The sequence below is a fragment of the Drosophila mojavensis genome, unplaced genomic scaffold, assembly GCF_018153725.1.
Source record: "Drosophila mojavensis isolate 15081-1352.22 unplaced genomic scaffold, ASM1815372v1 contig_74, whole genome shotgun sequence".
Classification (NCBI taxonomy): Eukaryota; Metazoa; Arthropoda; class Insecta; order Diptera; family Drosophilidae; genus Drosophila; species Drosophila mojavensis.
Window position 1 is genome coordinate 3376461 of NW_025318899.1, and position 16040 is coordinate 3392500.

The following is a 16040-nucleotide window of genomic DNA, read 5'->3' on the forward strand; positions in this document are numbered from 1 at the left end:
GCATCTCTTCGAATTCTGCCAAGTAATGCAAAAGCGTCGCAGCAGCAGCTGCAAGGAAATTCAATAGATTTTCATTTCACAATTTGTTAAAAATAAAAACATAAATTTTGTTGCAAGTTATGGAAGAGCTACGCAAGCATTTATCCAAGGTAAACGTACCGTGTGGCAATCCACCAATTTACAAAGATGAGTGCGTCTTCTCCTACGACAACCCGGAGACGCCGACGGGCCTCTACGTCTGCCTGCAAAGCTTCCTCGGCTTCGGGGAGGCGTACGTGAATGAATATGCCGCTAAAACCGGAAATGTTGTGTTTTTGCACATTAAACGCGAGCGGAAACTGAAGGATGGCGAGTCCAATGTGAAGGCGCAGTTGGACGAAGCGGAAGCCGGGCCGGAGCGAAAAATTACGCGTCTTGCCATTGGCGTCGAGGGCGGTTACAATGAGACTGATTTGGCTAAGAAGTACGAGATTAAGGATACGTACAGCATTGTGGTGGCCCCCCATCTGGATAAGAAGCTGCCCTATCCAGATCCCGAGCTGCCCATGCGTGTCACCCAAGCGGTGGAGGCAATCATTGAAGCAGATTCTGCCATAGCAAAGCTCGAGAAGGCCACACTCACCGGTAAGCGAAAGCATTAGTCATCAACTCTAAAACAGTGACTGGAGACATTTGAAACAATAACTTCACACTTGTATCGGTGCAAATATTTGCCCCTACTATGACCGAGTGAGACGGCCTCTACTCTTATTCGCTTGCACCACATACGCTCTGCGTTTGTTTATTCTCAATTGCTCGAGCGGCTATGCAATAAGATCGAGGACGATGGCCGCTGCTCTTATTCGCTCGCACTGCAGAACATTGTATTTACTTACAGTCAATTGCTTTGATATGTATGTGTGAGTGAAGAAGAAGCTCATATCGAATTTCGCTGATTGGCCATTTGTAAATTGAAGCTAGTCTCACATCTCTGATTAATCGTGAACATCGTTAAACTAACTCGACTATCTTTGCAGGCACATGGGATGGTGAGGTGCGTCAGGCCTCGAAGTACGCAGAGAATCTTCAACAGCTGGACAATGGAAAGAAGATACCGCCAGCTGGCTGGCAGTGCGAGAAATGCGATCTGACCAACAATCTGTGGCTGAATCTAACAGACGGCTCCATCCTATGTGGACGCAAGTTCTTTGATGGCAGCGGAGGAAATGATCACGCAGTAGAGCATTATCGAGAGACTGGCTATCCGCTGGCCGTTAAGCTTGGCACCATTTCGGCCGATGGCAAATCGGATGTATTCTCCTACCCGGAGGACGATATGGTCTTAGATCCGCACTTGAGCAAGCATTTACAACACTTTGGCATCAATATGGCGGCCATGCAGAAGTGTGAGAAATCCATGGTCGAGCTGGAGCTGGAGATTAATCAGCGCATTGGTGAATGGTCTGCGCTGACGGAGAGCGAGAGCGAGCTGCAGCCGCTGGCCGGACCTGGCTATACGGGCATGCGAAATCTGGGCAACTCCTGCTACATAAACAGTGTGATGCAGGTGCTCTTTGTCATCCCTGATTTCCAGAAGCGTTTCGTTGGCAGCGGCGCCGATCAGTACTTCAAGAGCTTTCCCAGTGATCCGGCCAATGATTTCAATATACAGATGGCCAAACTGGGCAATGGATTGCTCTCGGGAAAGTACAGCAGCTTGGTGGGCAACACGCTGGACATGGAGCACATGACGGGCATTTCACCGGCCATGTTTAAGAATATTGTGGGCAAGAATCATCCCGAGTTTAGCACCAAGCAGCAGCAGGACGCCAATGATTTCTATTTGCATTTGTTAACGCTGCTCGACCGCAATTCCCGCAATCAATTCAATCCGGCGGATGCTCTCAAATTCCAGCTTGAGGATCGTGTCGAGTGCATGGCCAGTCACAAAGTTAAATATAAGACCCGTGAGGAGTACAGCTTCCGACTGCCAATTCCCCTTGAGCAGGCCACCAATCTGGATGAGGTGCGCGAGTATCAGGAGCGAGAGCAGGCAGCACGAGCTAGTGGGCAACGTCTGCCGGATCGTGAGCTGGTGCGGCACAAGGTTCCGCTGCAGGCATGTCTGGAGCGTTTCTTTGGCAACGAGATCATCGACCAGTTCTATTCGACGGCCATAAATGCCAAGACGACGGCCAAGAAGACGACGCGCATGGCCACCATGCCGGATTTCTTGATGATTCATCTGGGCAAATTTACGCTTGGCGATGATTGGGTGCCCAAGAAGCTTGATGTCTCGGTGGATATGCCGGATGAGCTGGATCTTAGTGTCTGGCGCTCGACTGGACCTCAACCAGGAGAGGAACTACTGCCTGAACCTGCAACTGCAGCGTCCCCGGCGTTTGTTTTCGATGAGAATGTGATGTCGGAGCTGGTCAACATGGGCTTCCCACAGGAGGCATGCAAACGCGCTTGTTTCCATACTCAGAATATCGGACTGGAGGCTGCTTCCAATTGGCTAATGGAACACATTGCCGATGCGGATATCTCCGATCCATTCGAGGTGCCAAATAATCGCATTGGTGATGGCGCCGCCTCCGCTTTCGTTGCCAATCCCGAGTCACTGGCCATGCTCATGAGCATGGGCTTTGGCGAGCGCCAAGCGACGGCCGCCCTCAAGGCCACCGATGGCAATGTGGAGCGAGCCACCGACTGGATCTTCTCGCATGCCGACGCCGGTATTGATGATGCGCCAGCGGCTGCACCAGCCTGCACTACAGCCGCCACAACTGCAGCGGGGAGCTCTTATCGCGATGGCTCCGGAAAATATAAACTGGTGGCGTTCATCTCTCACATGGGCACCTCTGCCCAGGTGGGTCACTATGTCTGCCACATACGCAAACAGGGCGAGTGGGTGATCTTCAACGACACCAAGGTAGCCAAGTCTCAGAATCCACCCAAGGATCTGGGCTACCTGTATCTGTATATGCGCGATGAGTAAAGCAGCGACAGAATTTGAGATGATCTCCCCCAAGCAGCAATTCTTAGGATTTGTATGAATTATATAAAATGTAAGCATATATAAATATATATAAATGAAAGATGAAATAAAGGCAAAGCATCCGCAATAGCAACAACCCCAGAATCTATCAGCGAAAGTCCAGTTGGGTTATAGTGAATCTTAGCGAATCTCCTGAGCCGTTTGAGAGATAGCTACATGGAGTAGCTAGATAAGCGTAAGCATGAAGACTTCCCCATTTGGCCCTCTGTCCTTCCTCTTTTCGAACAGATCTGCATTTAAGCTTCATTCCTTTCCCACTCCAGTCCCATCAGACTCCTGATTTGCTGCTCTTACACATTTATTCACTCATCTTTCTTGTTTGCCAGTAACTCCTGGACAATCTCATTGAGACGATCCGCAAATGCTCCAAAGGAGAACTTTTGCTGCACTCGCTTGCGGCCTTGTTCGCCCATCTTCGAGCGCAACCCCTCATCTGTGAACAGCTGATGCATGGCACCGGCAAAGCTTTTGTCCTGATTCTCACACAGAAATCCCGTGGAGGAGTGCACAACCGTTTCAGTGGGTCCACCACTGTTCAGAGCCACCACCGGCTTGCAGAAATACATGCCCTCCAGTGGCACAATGCCAAAGTGCTCGTTCTCCGGCGTATAGAGCAGACAATGTGCGGAATACAGCAAATTGCATTTCTCCTCATCTGTGGGTGAACGCAGCAGCACCACGTGCTCTTCTAAGTGCAAATCAGCTGTGATCTGCTCCAACTCTGCGAAATGCTCCACATTCTCTGTGCAGCGCGTATCATAGCCACCGGCAATGATCAAACGGCATCTCTTGAAATCCGGCAAGGGCAGCAAATCCCGGAGCAGGTTGAGGGAATGCAAAGCCAGTGCATGATTCTTCTTGCGTTCATAGCGATTGATGTCCAGGTAGATGAAGGAGTTGCGTGGCACACGTGGATGCACTGGCTCATCCAACAATGCCGATCGCTGCTCCAGCTTTCGCTCCATTTGATCGAAGTACTGGGTATGCAGTGAAGGATAGAGAACATCGGGTACGACCTGTAGCCGTCGGAATGTGTCCTGGAAGACGCGCAATGTGAACTTGGAGTTCACTAAAACCTTATCCGCCTGGCCAATGGTCTGTTCCTCCAGCCAATTGAGAGGTGTTCGATATAAACGCTTCAGCAGACCCTCTCGAATACTCAGCAGCTGATCCGGGTAATGGCAATAGAAGAGCACACGAGGCCGATGACGCGCCAGTCTCAATATTGGCACACACACGGAAATCAAATCACAGATAACCACATCCACCTGTTTACGCTCGGGCATAAAGAAACTGGCATAGAACGCCGCATAGATCATCCGTACATAGGCACAAATTGCATAGAAACGCCCAAAGAGCTTGCGTGGCAGCCAATCGCCGACAATCTGTACAGGGAAGCTGCCATCGGCAGTTTCCTTGAAGCAATGCGTACTGTCATGATGATTCGTTAAAAAACTAACCGCGTGGCCGCGCTCCTTCAGTGCCAAGGCGGCGTCCACAACGAGACGCTCTGCGCCTCCTATTCCCAGATCTGGATGCAGAAACAATACTCGCACCATTTTCTTGCTACAAGTAAACAAACACATATAATAATAACAAAATACATATACACGAACAACATAAGCATCAGCTATTTAACATACCCAACTGTCAAGCAAATTGCATTATATTTTAAAATGAAAATAAAAAAAATCAACTCAAGATTGTATATTGGATCTTCTGCACCTATCGATAAGATACTATGTTGCGATACACTGACAACTCTTCAATTGCATTCTTTTCAAAAACCACAAAAACAAACAAAACAAGAATACTGAATAGCTATCGATAAACTGTCCGACTGAATATCGATATTGATTCTTGTTGGCAATCCTAGAATAAGCAGCTCCAAACGCGTTTTGCCATTATTTAGCGGTAACAAAGACGCTGTGCTCGCATTTCGGCCCGTGTTTGCAAACGAACGCATTAAATTTTCTGTAAAAATCGAATTAATTTTGTACAATTTTAATTAAAAGTGCTGCCGCCTTAAAGAGGCGTTGTCAGCGGTGTGTTGCTATAAATTCTCACGCATACACATAAAGAAACATTTATATGTTGAGACGTTTCATCCAGTGGGATGATGCAGCCGCCAATTAAATTGCCAACAAGCGCAGGCATCGACATCGACAACCAGCGCGCTGCCTTGTTGTTGCTCAACAAATAGAATACTCCAAAATATTAAGTAATTAACAAAGTAGAAGCTACAAGTGTAATGTATACAAGTTGCTGTAGTTGTTGATGTGACACCCATTAAAAAAAAAAAAAAAAAAACAACAAAACAACCCGCCTCGGCTCCTTCTCGGCTTTTAGCAACGGCTGCGATTAGCCCAACTGTAACGAAAACACAATTCCTAAACGCAGACAGCCACACATACATTCTTACACACAAGTACACATAAAACAAACAGTTATTTGCTGGGCCACGTATCTAGCAAATAAAACGAGATGCCCAAAATCTATGTGAAGAAGCCTTTGGCGGGCCTCGTCATTCGCAATCGAGCGCACAAGAGCAGCATATTTACCGTAAGTAACAATACCTATAAACATATGCGAATATGCCCATATATAGATAGAATAATATATTAGTTTAGTATTATGGATATGTATATATGGAAATGTATATGTGTAACAACGTGAATACACTGAGCTCCCCTTAAAAAACACACCTGTGCAACTGATATAATGACTACAGCAAAACATTGATAAAGCCAACCTATCGTCTGGTCAGCTATGCTATTGAACTGTTAAAACTGTTATATTCACCGAGGAAAAATGGAATATTAAGAATTATTTTATAATTAAATATGATTTTAAGGCCGATCTATTGGATAGATATAACATATTCAAATATTGGTATATCAGAAAAAAAATCTGTAAAATATAAAGTTCAGTATATTAGCACATATACCATCAAATTATTTCTACAAATTCTGATAAACTTTCTATGTATATGTTAAGTTAAGATAAAGTATATAATCATATTATAAATTTTTTAGAGCTTTGATTACTTTATCATACCTTTACAATTGTGGGTATGTCTGGAAACCCCAAATAAACGAACAGGCCCCGGAACATAGTACAGTATATTCTTTTATAATTTTAATGAATAATTAAATCTAGAATAAATGGTATACTTATGTATAGTAACTTTGAAATATTGTATATTAACTTTTACTATACTTTCCATTTACTATACTTTCCATATGTATGACTAACAACTTTTGTACCTGGTGATTGGGTAATTCCCGAAACACTTACTGAGTATATACTGTAGTTAATTTGAAGTATGCCAATAAGCAAATTGTTATCAGACGCAGGCGCTCACGCTTTATTTCGACATGAATCACGCCTCGTGTGCCGTATGCTTAGTCCGCATTAGAGAAAATTATAAAACGACTTTAAACGCTTCAATTGCTTATTTCAATAATTGTGATTGCGTCCAATTTTAGTGAATTTCCTTTTAATGTTATTTTGGTTATTTTCCTTTTATCAACATGCGATATTATCTATAAATCTTTGTGACTCTAATCGGAAAGTCAAATAAAATGAATAGCAGAAAGTGCGGCGCAAGTCATCATGCATATAATTTGTATAGACATACATAGTTTGTAATCAATGTACGGTTATAAAGAAATGTCTATTCCGTTCCATATGAACGCTTTGAAAAACTTTATATATGTTGATAAGGAGATATTCATTTGCCTTGGAGTTATTCATTAGTCATCAACGCGCTGACTCGCTGACATCAGCAGAACTTGCGTGCTACAATATATAATGAGCACAATAACAATTAACATTTTTTTAAAATAAAAATGTATAGCTCAAAATCATAGTCTCATATATTATATACTTTATATTTAGCTTGTCTATTTAATTATTCAATGATTTTTATCACTTTATGTGAGTGCACTGTTATGTGAGAACAGTTAGTTAGTTTCCATTGCAAGCGCAGTCATATGTTTGCCAGCACTTGTCGGCTGCAGACAGAGAATGAGTGAGCGATGGAGAGAGACGTAGCAGAAAGCGCAAGATCTTGAACATTTGTGTGTCAAATTTCATAATCAATTCAACGTTGACCTCTTCCAGCAAACCACTTGTTTAATGGGTGGGAGCGAGAGCGACGCAACTGTCGCTCGTGTTCGGCTTTCGCTTTCGTCAAAAAGCTGTTCTGTGTGTCTTGTGTTTGACTCAGTTTCTGGTTTTGCCTTTTGTGTTTTGTTTTCTGTTTTTGTTTTCGGGTTTTATTATGTATGCTCCATATTAGCTCATTAAGATGTGAAAAACTATAAGTGGAATTGTTGTTTATTTTCTTCTGCTTGATTGCTTGAGAGTGCAATGAACTTTGCCAAGTACCTTCACAATTTGTCACAATGAGCGCGTCTAATTAGGCGAAGCTGTTAAATCAGCACCCTTTATACGTATATATTTGTATATATACATACATATGCGTGAGCGTGTAAATGTTACATTAATCACAATTTTTCCCAACCCAGTTCAGCACCAACTACAGCGCGTAATTGCACAGCTACATATATACAAAATGTAGAACAACACTCGCCGGAACAGGCCAAATTCTACTCTTGGCTCTTCCACTCCCTATTCTGCTAACCCGTTCCCCTCCCTTAGCTATGCATATTTAATGCTGCTATGTTAACTGCGAAGTCTAATTTCAAGAAAATTAGCCGCTAACTCTACACGCAGTAAAGGCAGCCAGCCTGTCGCCATGTTCGTATATACACACTATACAGCAAAAACAGGTGCCCAGACTTCTAATATATAATATTTCATGAAAAAAATGAAGTTATCATAAACATAAGTAAATTTAAGCCTAGGTTTATGTATAGATTATTACTGTTATCACTGTTTTTCTTAAGCCAAATTTCTCGCAGCACAGTGTAATGAGCACATTACACATACGTCAGGTCGGAGAAGTAATAACTATTGTTGGTCGCAGCTAATTTACTTAATGGCTTTTTCATAGTAATTTTAGTAGCCTTGAACTTATTTAAGGACTTTTAGTTGGAATTTGATTTCGTCAAGAATCGTAGAATAAATAATAAAGGAAATTAACAAATCACATTGCTAATGCCTCAGAATAATTTGAATTTAATATACAGGGTGGCTTCCTAGTCGTTCATATTCTCGAAGAACAATCATTGAACTCATTCACAGTTAGCCAAGAAATATTTCCTTTTTTGGTGCATTTTGTGGCGCTAAGCTTTCATTCATAAAATGAGCGCGCAGAATCTACAAAGAAAGCGAAATGAAAACGCGTGCGGCGTTTGATGCAGCTTTTTGGCTTCGCCGTCAGCGACCTAGCGGATGCCTGTAAAGAGAGGCGAAAGCTTTCTCGTTCTCGCTCGTCTCTCGGTCTCTTTGGCTCTCTTGTGCGGCGGGTGCGCGTGTACGAACCGTGCACCCGCAAGTGACATGCAACAGAAGCTGCAACAACAACAACAAACAAGTGTGCAAACAAACAAGGGAATTAGTAAACACGGAATGGGAATTATTATGGGAAATTTAATGCAGACGCGAAAGCAGGTTTATAGAGCAAATATGTGCGAGCGAAAGAGCAAAGAGAGAGAGAGAGAGAGACAGACACGAAAGTGAAATAATCGAAGCTGAGCTTTAATGTGTGGGAGTTGGGCTATGTGTGTGTGCGTATGCGTGTGTAAGTGAAAGTCGATTGGCGCCGGAAAATTGTTCAATTGAATAAACAATACTTAATAATTTATAACGATTTTATCGAAATGCTCATGAATTATTATAATTAATTTTGTTTGCTTTCTTATTTATTTAACACATATATATGTGCTTTGATTTTCCCCTCGTTTTTTTAGCTAGTCGAAATAATTATACATGAAAAGCTCTGTGCGCCTCAAAAGCTTCACAGTTCGCACGCGAAAATTGCATACAAGAATGGGAAAAAAATAAGTTGTCGTCGCTTTTCCAGCTGAGTACAACGCAGCATGTGGAAAAGCGCACAACTATCTCGGAAAACCTTCTCGCGTCTTTTTGTTATTATTATCATCAAGCTGGCCATCGTCGTCGTTTAACAAAAGAAAAATATACACAAAAATAATTCGTTTCATATTTCATTTGAGTTTTCTTTGGTTTCATTCAGTTTTTCGCGTGCTAATTCGATCGGAGTGCGACGTTAAAGAAAATAAACGATTGCGTACAAATATATGAAATCAAGCAACAATTAAATTTGGAATATATCAAATAATATTTCGATTAACAATTATTTAAATAATATGTTACAATTGTAACAAAGTGTGTGTGTGCGAGTGTGTGTGCTTGCCTGCAGTTTCACTGTAAGTTGAAAAAGAAAGAAATAAACGTGTATTCAAGTGGAAATGGAAAAACTATGTGGAAAAATTTAAACTTCAATTGCTGCCACGCATCATCGTCATTGTTGTTGTTGCTGCGTTACGCAAAATATTTTGTAGCTGTACTTAAGTGGCCAACGTACTTGGTGTGGCATGTGGCATGTGTCTCGCTTCTCTTGTTGGTCCTCTGCTCTTTGTTGTTGCTGCTGTCTGGCATTCAGCGCTATTTTTCGTGTCTGCCTTAAGACACGACCGAATGTCGCCATATACCCAGCACACGCAAACACACACACACACACACACACACACACACACACACACATACACACACATACACACACACATACACACGCGTCGATACACGCACACGCATTTGCCTTTCGTGTTGTTTTCCTTGAAGAAGGTCACTCAAACTTGTCTTTGCCGCCCACCAAAGCGTTGCGCCCCTCTTCGCTCGCATCATCTCCGTAGCTCCACGCTGCGTCCTTTCTGTACTTTCACTGCCTTGACCAGCATTCGCTTCTGTTGGCTATTGTTTCTACAGTCCTTTGCTGCTTTCGTTCTGCAGCAATATTTAGCATTTGGAGCGCCTTGCTGCAAGCAGATGTACATTAAAAAAGTCTTTTGTTGTGGCTGCCCCATGCTATATATTCATTATCCATTGTGTAGCCATCTATCTCGACTCAGCTCATTGCACTGCCTTTTGTGTGGTTTGCTTAGGTTTATGACTAAATCAAAATGGCTCATAAAATGAGCTGCGGTCATGCCTCCCTTTTTTAGCTGTGCTGCCTGCTCCCTCCCCGCCCACGTTGACCTCAATTGCAGCGCTCCCCAAGCATCGGCATATTTGCATACGGCAATCAAATGTTTATCGTAATTGTATTCTTAATCATGATGCTCTTTCTTAATCAATTTGTTTATTACGGCTTTTGGGGCCACGTGTCGTATACACAATATGCGTGGAGAAAATCAATGCATATTCTAATGAATTTTTTGTTGCAAATTTTTTCGAATTTTATTAAATTTTTTAAAATTTTAATTGTTAATAATTATTGTACATTAAATAATTACAATAATATGTTGTACTTATTCATAGGAGGTTTTATAATAAAAATAATTCCAATAGTAAAAAATTTTTTTAAATGATTTGTTCCCTTTAGATAAATATAGAAGATTGCATAGATATCAAGTGTCGTATACTTAATTGTCATCATTATTTCTTCAAAATGTCCTATACAACTGCTTAAAAAATTCGGATTTATTACATCAAACCTTTTGAAACTGTCTCCCTCCTAAATGCGGTAAATATGTTGTGAAAATCTACACTGCATAAAAGTAAAAGTTTGCAAAACAGAAGATACATAATTTATATACGTACATTTCGGCGTCTTCGCCCGCACTCAAACCTTTTGCTAACGCTGCGCATGGCGCGTCGCAAGGGTTCAATAAACCTTTGTGGCAAATAAATAAAAAACAAAGCCAGAAGTCTGTCTGCCTGCTCTTCAATGGAATCGTACGATTCATTAGCATATTTTGTAGAGTGGCGTTGCATCTGCACCTTCTTCAGGGCTCTTGAGATTCAGCTGACACGGATTTTGCTTATGGCATAGACCAATATTTGTCCTAGTCTGCCCTAATCAATTATGATGCAGGATGTGTCGAGGAATAAGCCAGTTGAGAGCTGAAGCTTGGTGGAAACAGCAGCCAGGCAGTTGGGTACAGCTACTGTCAGCTCTTATGACATGTCGTTAGATAATACACACGCACACATACACACACACACACATGCTGCCATAATTTGTGGCTCGTTGTTGGCTGCTTTTGTCTCGCAGTTCATGAACAGCTTCGGTGGCTAATGCGGCGTATGCGCAATGCCGCAAAACCGAAAGCCCATCACAGGCACAGGCACAGGCACAAGCTCTAAGCTATTGTCTTTCCTTATTTGATGTGCCCTCAACTGCAAATTAAAGTTAAGCACAGGCATATACTTGCTATATCTATATATACACAAGCCGATTATGTTGACTTATTGACGAAGTGATTGATGAGCAGTTGCATGGGCATACCAGCTACCGCCATATAATGTACATAAATTCAAGAATGAAGGCCTATGAGAATCTATAACAAAATTTTAGGAATCGAATTATAGGCAAAACTGGCTATTGAAATGTGTATATATATGTAAATAAAAAGTAATCAAATTTTAGAATTATTATATATTATATTTAGAATTATTTTAATGCCTCATATCTAAAGCTGTCTGTCTTGGAAATTATCATATTTGAAGATTAGTTTTTAAAATTGATTTATTTCTGTAATTAATAATTATTTAATATTATTAGATTCACTTTTACTATTTTTATTATAAATTTTCATATATTACTTTATAACTTGTATATTTATTAAAATTTAGTATTTAATAATTCAAGCAATTTAATCAATAGCTTCATTGTCGCCCTTAGACAGCTTTTACTGTACTCATCTATATGTTTGCTTAAGACGCTTCTTAAGTGAAATGCGTATTTGTCAATGTCAAGTAATTAATAAAATTTCAGAGTCAGCTTTTCTACTATTTGTATATCACATTCCAGACGGTGACATGATAGATATTATGGAATTATAATGAATGAATTAGATATATACAAATTATTTTCATTTAATTGAATGAAATTTCATATTTATCATATTTGTTTATATATCTATATCTCAGTTAGTTTATATATATTAATATATAGTATATATATATATATTATTCATACATCCGATGAGTCACATTGGCTAGGCTTGTGGCAGCTATGTCCTTGGCAATATTGCCTTCTCTTCAGCCGAGGCACTCCCTGTATACCCTATGCGATGGACTGGTATTTGCGTTAGGGAGTGCATTAAAATTTCGAATTCCGTTTGGTTCGTTTCACGAGGCAGCTAAAAAAATGACAATCGTTTGTTTTATACTCTCTCTTTTATTTTTTTTGGCTGTGCTGCCAAAATATTCTGTTGCAACATATGCAAATTAACTGCCTGACTGCAGGTTCTTTTTTCATTCGGTTTTTTGCTTTTGTATTTTGCTGTTGTCAACAAATTTCGAGGCGCAGCGGAACGGAACTGCCGTGTTTTTTTGCAGGCATGTGGCATGCAAGGTCAGCTCGTATTTCAGGCTGCATCATAATCATTGTTAATCAATAAAAACAGCCCCGAGCAACAAGCAGTCGAATGAATGAATAGAGCAAAGGCAGCAGAAGAGAAAATTCGAAACTTATTTGTAAAGAAAATCGAATACGCTTCAAGAGAATATGAGAATAATCATAGTAAAATTCATAATATTTACGCGTAGTTATATTCATTAAAACTTGGTAACAGTAGTCATAGCAAAGTCAATTTGGTATCATAGTTGTTATATTTTACTACCATATAAGTAGGCACTATTAAATTTTTCCTACTTCTGTTACTTTTGTTCTATTTCATATTACAATTTCAAATCAACTTTAAACTGTCATAAAGTTTAGCAAATTTCAGTCCTAAACATGCGCCAATCACTGGGAATTCCGCTCCTGTTTAGTCCACATAGACTCTCTCTCTCTCTCTCTCTTGCGCTCGCACACATTCACACACTCTTTCATAGTGTCACAAACTTTTGCGTGTTTGGGAGCGCAGCCTGCGTTCGTTTGCAATATTAAATATAGTTTGGCCAGCAAGTGTCAAGCTGCCACCAAAATTGCTACTGGCCTGGCCCATTGGCCGACTGGGCAATGCGTTTGGGAAAGGGTCATAGAGAGAGACAGCAAAAGCGAAAGTCAGAAAGAAAGAGAGATGGACAGTGTCATTTAGATGATGAATGTGCATTTTATTGATTTTATTCGGTCAGTTAGATAATGGCAAGTGCATGCACTGAGCTGACTCTCTGTCCCTGTGTCTAGCTTAGCTGGCAGTCACATCAAATCGCATCATCGTGACAGCAAAAGTCGTGGCTACCCGGCCCTGGGCTCAACTTTCTGCTATATGCTATAGAAATGACAGCGGGTTGTCAGCAGCCAACAAGGCCTAGGGCATCTTCAGGGGCGTGGTGCAAGGAAAATGGCAAATAATAAATGGAAAATGGCATGTGGCATGTGGCATGCGGCATATGGCATAAGCGAAGCTGCAAACGTGGCCAAGTGCAAGGCAAAAACAGTTCTAATTCTTGAATTCATTTAGATTGCACGAGCAATGGGTAGTTCCATATGTTTCTAAAACTTTTCCATTTATAAAAGTTATATTTATATCTAATTACATACAGATGTGTACATGTATATAGCAAACATGCTAAAATATATAATATATAGTTATAATGATAATACTGTTTTCTTTATTATTGAAGTTTCCTTTTCACACTTGAAATAACAATTTATTCATTGAGCTGTCTGCTGCTCGTGGCACATTACGTATACGTCGCATGGTCATGCATTTGTTGTCGTCACTGAATTCGAAACGAATTTAAAGCACGGGCTGCTATGGCAACAACAAGCAGCGGCTGCTGCACTCATCTAACCTTGAATTGGTTTGTCAATTGTGCGAGAATTTCACATGTATTGAGTATGCCCCGGGCAGAGAACCTGTGCTAGCAACAGGCTGTGCCTGCCAGAGCTCTAGCATTTTCAGGCTTTTCATTCAACTTCTTTGTTAATTGAAATGCTGACAGCCTAAGCGCTAAAAGAGTTGAGCCTATAATTCATTCACTATCGGAAGTTGGTGACAAACTGAATGACAGCTCCGACAGCTGCCTAATGCCAGCTGAATGTGTGTATATATCTGAGACTATGTGTGTGTGTGTGTATTTGAGTGTGTTGTTGCCTTGCCCTCCTTTGGGAGTTTTTACTGCATACCTTTAGGCTTGTGGAAAACCTACCACTGCCATTTGAAATACGTATAATTCGTTGCCCAAACACAATTTTTCTTCTTCATGCATATCAATTATTCAAGCAGACCGCAAAATAAGCTCCCCAAAAAAAGAGTTTTGACCTTGCACGACAAACAGAAAACTCTTTTTTGGTTCGCCATTTGCGTGTGCGAAAATATGCAAAAGAAGGGCTATACTTGAGCAACTATTCGATTGGCAGTTACCCTGTGAATATTTGAAGAAACCCAATTACAAAACTAAAAATCAATGAGACAAAAGACAAAAAAAAATATATAATTTGATTGATAGATTTAAAAGTTTGAAAAATATAATAATGAATAGTGAAAATTCAATATGACAATCTGCATTAGTTCAATGCATGCCTCAAATTACAGGGTATATGTCCAGCACAAGTGCTTGTCGGGACTGCAAATTAATTAACTATAAATGTATCTTGCGTCAACAAAAAGTATCTCAGTTCGGTTCAGAAACTTTTCTTATCGCAGTTGCTTCACTTTTTTTTTTCGCTTGCTTAACCCCCTTTACACTGTCCCAACTGAGTTGCGTGGACTGTTTGGCCAGTTTCCACTTCCATTTCCATTTATTTACTTGCTGTGCGTTTGCACTTGACCTGATTGGAGCTGATCGTTGCGTTCTCCATGGGGTTGAGCACGTTGCGATGATTTATGCTCTGCCAGACAGATTTTTTTTTTTTTGTGTTGATGACTTATCTAATTTTTCAGTAGCAGCAGCGCAATTTAATGTTAATTTTGTTTAGGTTTATGTGGATTAGATTTTGCGATAAGCATTTTTAAATAGTTACGTTCTCATTATTTAACATATTCACATGAAAACTGAACATATGGAATTTTAAAGTGCACAAATTATTTGTGCAATAATAACTTGCCCAAGTTTAGTGCTTGTTAAATATTTCCCATCGATTTCTATTTATTATTTGCTTCTCTGATCAGCTCGCAAATTGTTATGGCTCAGCTCGTAAACGTTTAGTTAAACGTGCTATTTTTTGTTCATTTTAATTTTATATCACAATTCACGGGGTGCTGCTAATTTTTAAATAAAATGTTATCTACAGCAAAAGCTACTCAGTTTTCCCCTTCATTTCATATAGACACACACACACTAAAGTTTTTCTTTGACAAAAATACCTTTTCGAGTTTTTTCGGTCATTAATTTCCCTGTTCGTTACAACGTACTTTTTTGCTATTTGTAGTAGCTGACATATTTCCCACTTCAACACACGTCTTTAGTACTTTTTGGGCTTTTTTTTTTGTGGTTTCTTATTGTTCGTTTTACTACAGCAGCAGCTATTGAGTACATTAAGTACATCAAGTACTTTTTGTGTATTTGCTCTTCATCTTTCTGCATCATTCGCTCAATTTCCCCCTTCATTGAACAAATGAATTGAAAGCCGAAGTCGCTAAACTTCCCCCTCACAAAAAAAAAAAAAACAAAAGTACCTATGCTAGTTGTTGCTGCTGCTAATGTATTTTTGGGCAATCTCTTTGTTCTTCGTTTCGTTTTCACTGCAAAGTCCGAGGCGCAGCCTCAAACGCTAATACTCACGCTCTCTCGCTCACACTCTAGCGCCTGCATTGGTGTTTCTCATTTGCAAAAAGCTCTGCCGGTCGTTCAGTGCCCACGGCGCAGTCGAAGCGAGCAGTCGTTGCTGTAGGTTTCTTTCTCGATCTGTCGGATATGTCGTCAATAATTTTTAGTGAAATCAGGAGCAAATTCA

At 40.6% G+C, this 16040-nt stretch overlaps 3 protein-coding genes across 4 annotated transcripts in view; 2 read left to right on the plus strand and 1 right to left on the minus strand.

Moving 5' to 3' along the window:
* LOC6581300 (ubiquitin carboxyl-terminal hydrolase 5) lies at nt 1-3124 on the plus strand. Its single transcript, XM_002007006.4, has 2 exons — nt 1-624; nt 1017-3124. Exons 1-2 carry the CDS (start codon nt 120-122, stop codon nt 2978-2980), a joined length of 2469 nt encoding a protein of 822 aa, XP_002007042.1. The 5' UTR covers nt 1-119; the 3' UTR covers nt 2981-3124.
* Nucleotides 3125-3320: 196 nt separating this feature from the next.
* LOC6581301 (alpha-1,3/1,6-mannosyltransferase ALG2) lies at nt 3321-4815 on the minus strand. Its single transcript, XM_002007007.4, has 2 exons — nt 4684-4815; nt 3321-4606 (listed from the first exon to the last, which is right to left on the minus strand). The coding sequence occupies exon 2, from the start codon at nt 4597-4599 to the stop codon at nt 3343-3345; it is 1257 nt and encodes a 418-aa protein (XP_002007043.1). The 5' UTR covers nt 4600-4606; nt 4684-4815; the 3' UTR covers nt 3321-3342.
* Nucleotides 4816-4938: 123 nt separating this feature from the next.
* Nucleotides 4939-16040, plus strand: part of LOC6581302 (hippocampus abundant transcript 1 protein) — a 16683-nt gene continuing 5581 nt past the window's right edge. The window contains exon 1 of one of the 2 annotated variants that reach the window (XM_015161754.3): nt 4939-5602. In XM_015161754.3, coding sequence (XP_015017240.1) covers nt 5525-5602 — 78 coding nt within the window. In that variant the 5' untranslated portion in view covers nt 4939-5524. Of the gene's footprint in view, nt 5603-9381; nt 9397-16040 lie in introns of those variants that run through there. The other variant, XM_015161755.3, reaches the window with a different exon arrangement.

Bases quoted from the DNA above. Each gene is read 5' to 3' on its own strand.
- LOC6581301 (XM_002007007.4), bottom strand. From the start codon at position 4,599: ATGGTGCGAGTATTGTTTCTGCATCCAGATCTGGGAATAGGAGGCGCA.
- LOC6581300 (XM_002007006.4), top strand. From the start codon at position 120: ATGGAAGAGCTACGCAAGCATTTATCCAAGGTAAACGTACCGTGTGGC. The intron at 625-1,016 runs GTAAGCGAAAGC...CTATCTTTGCAG, and splicing joins CGAGAAGGCCACACTCACCG to GCACATGGGATGGTGAGGTG.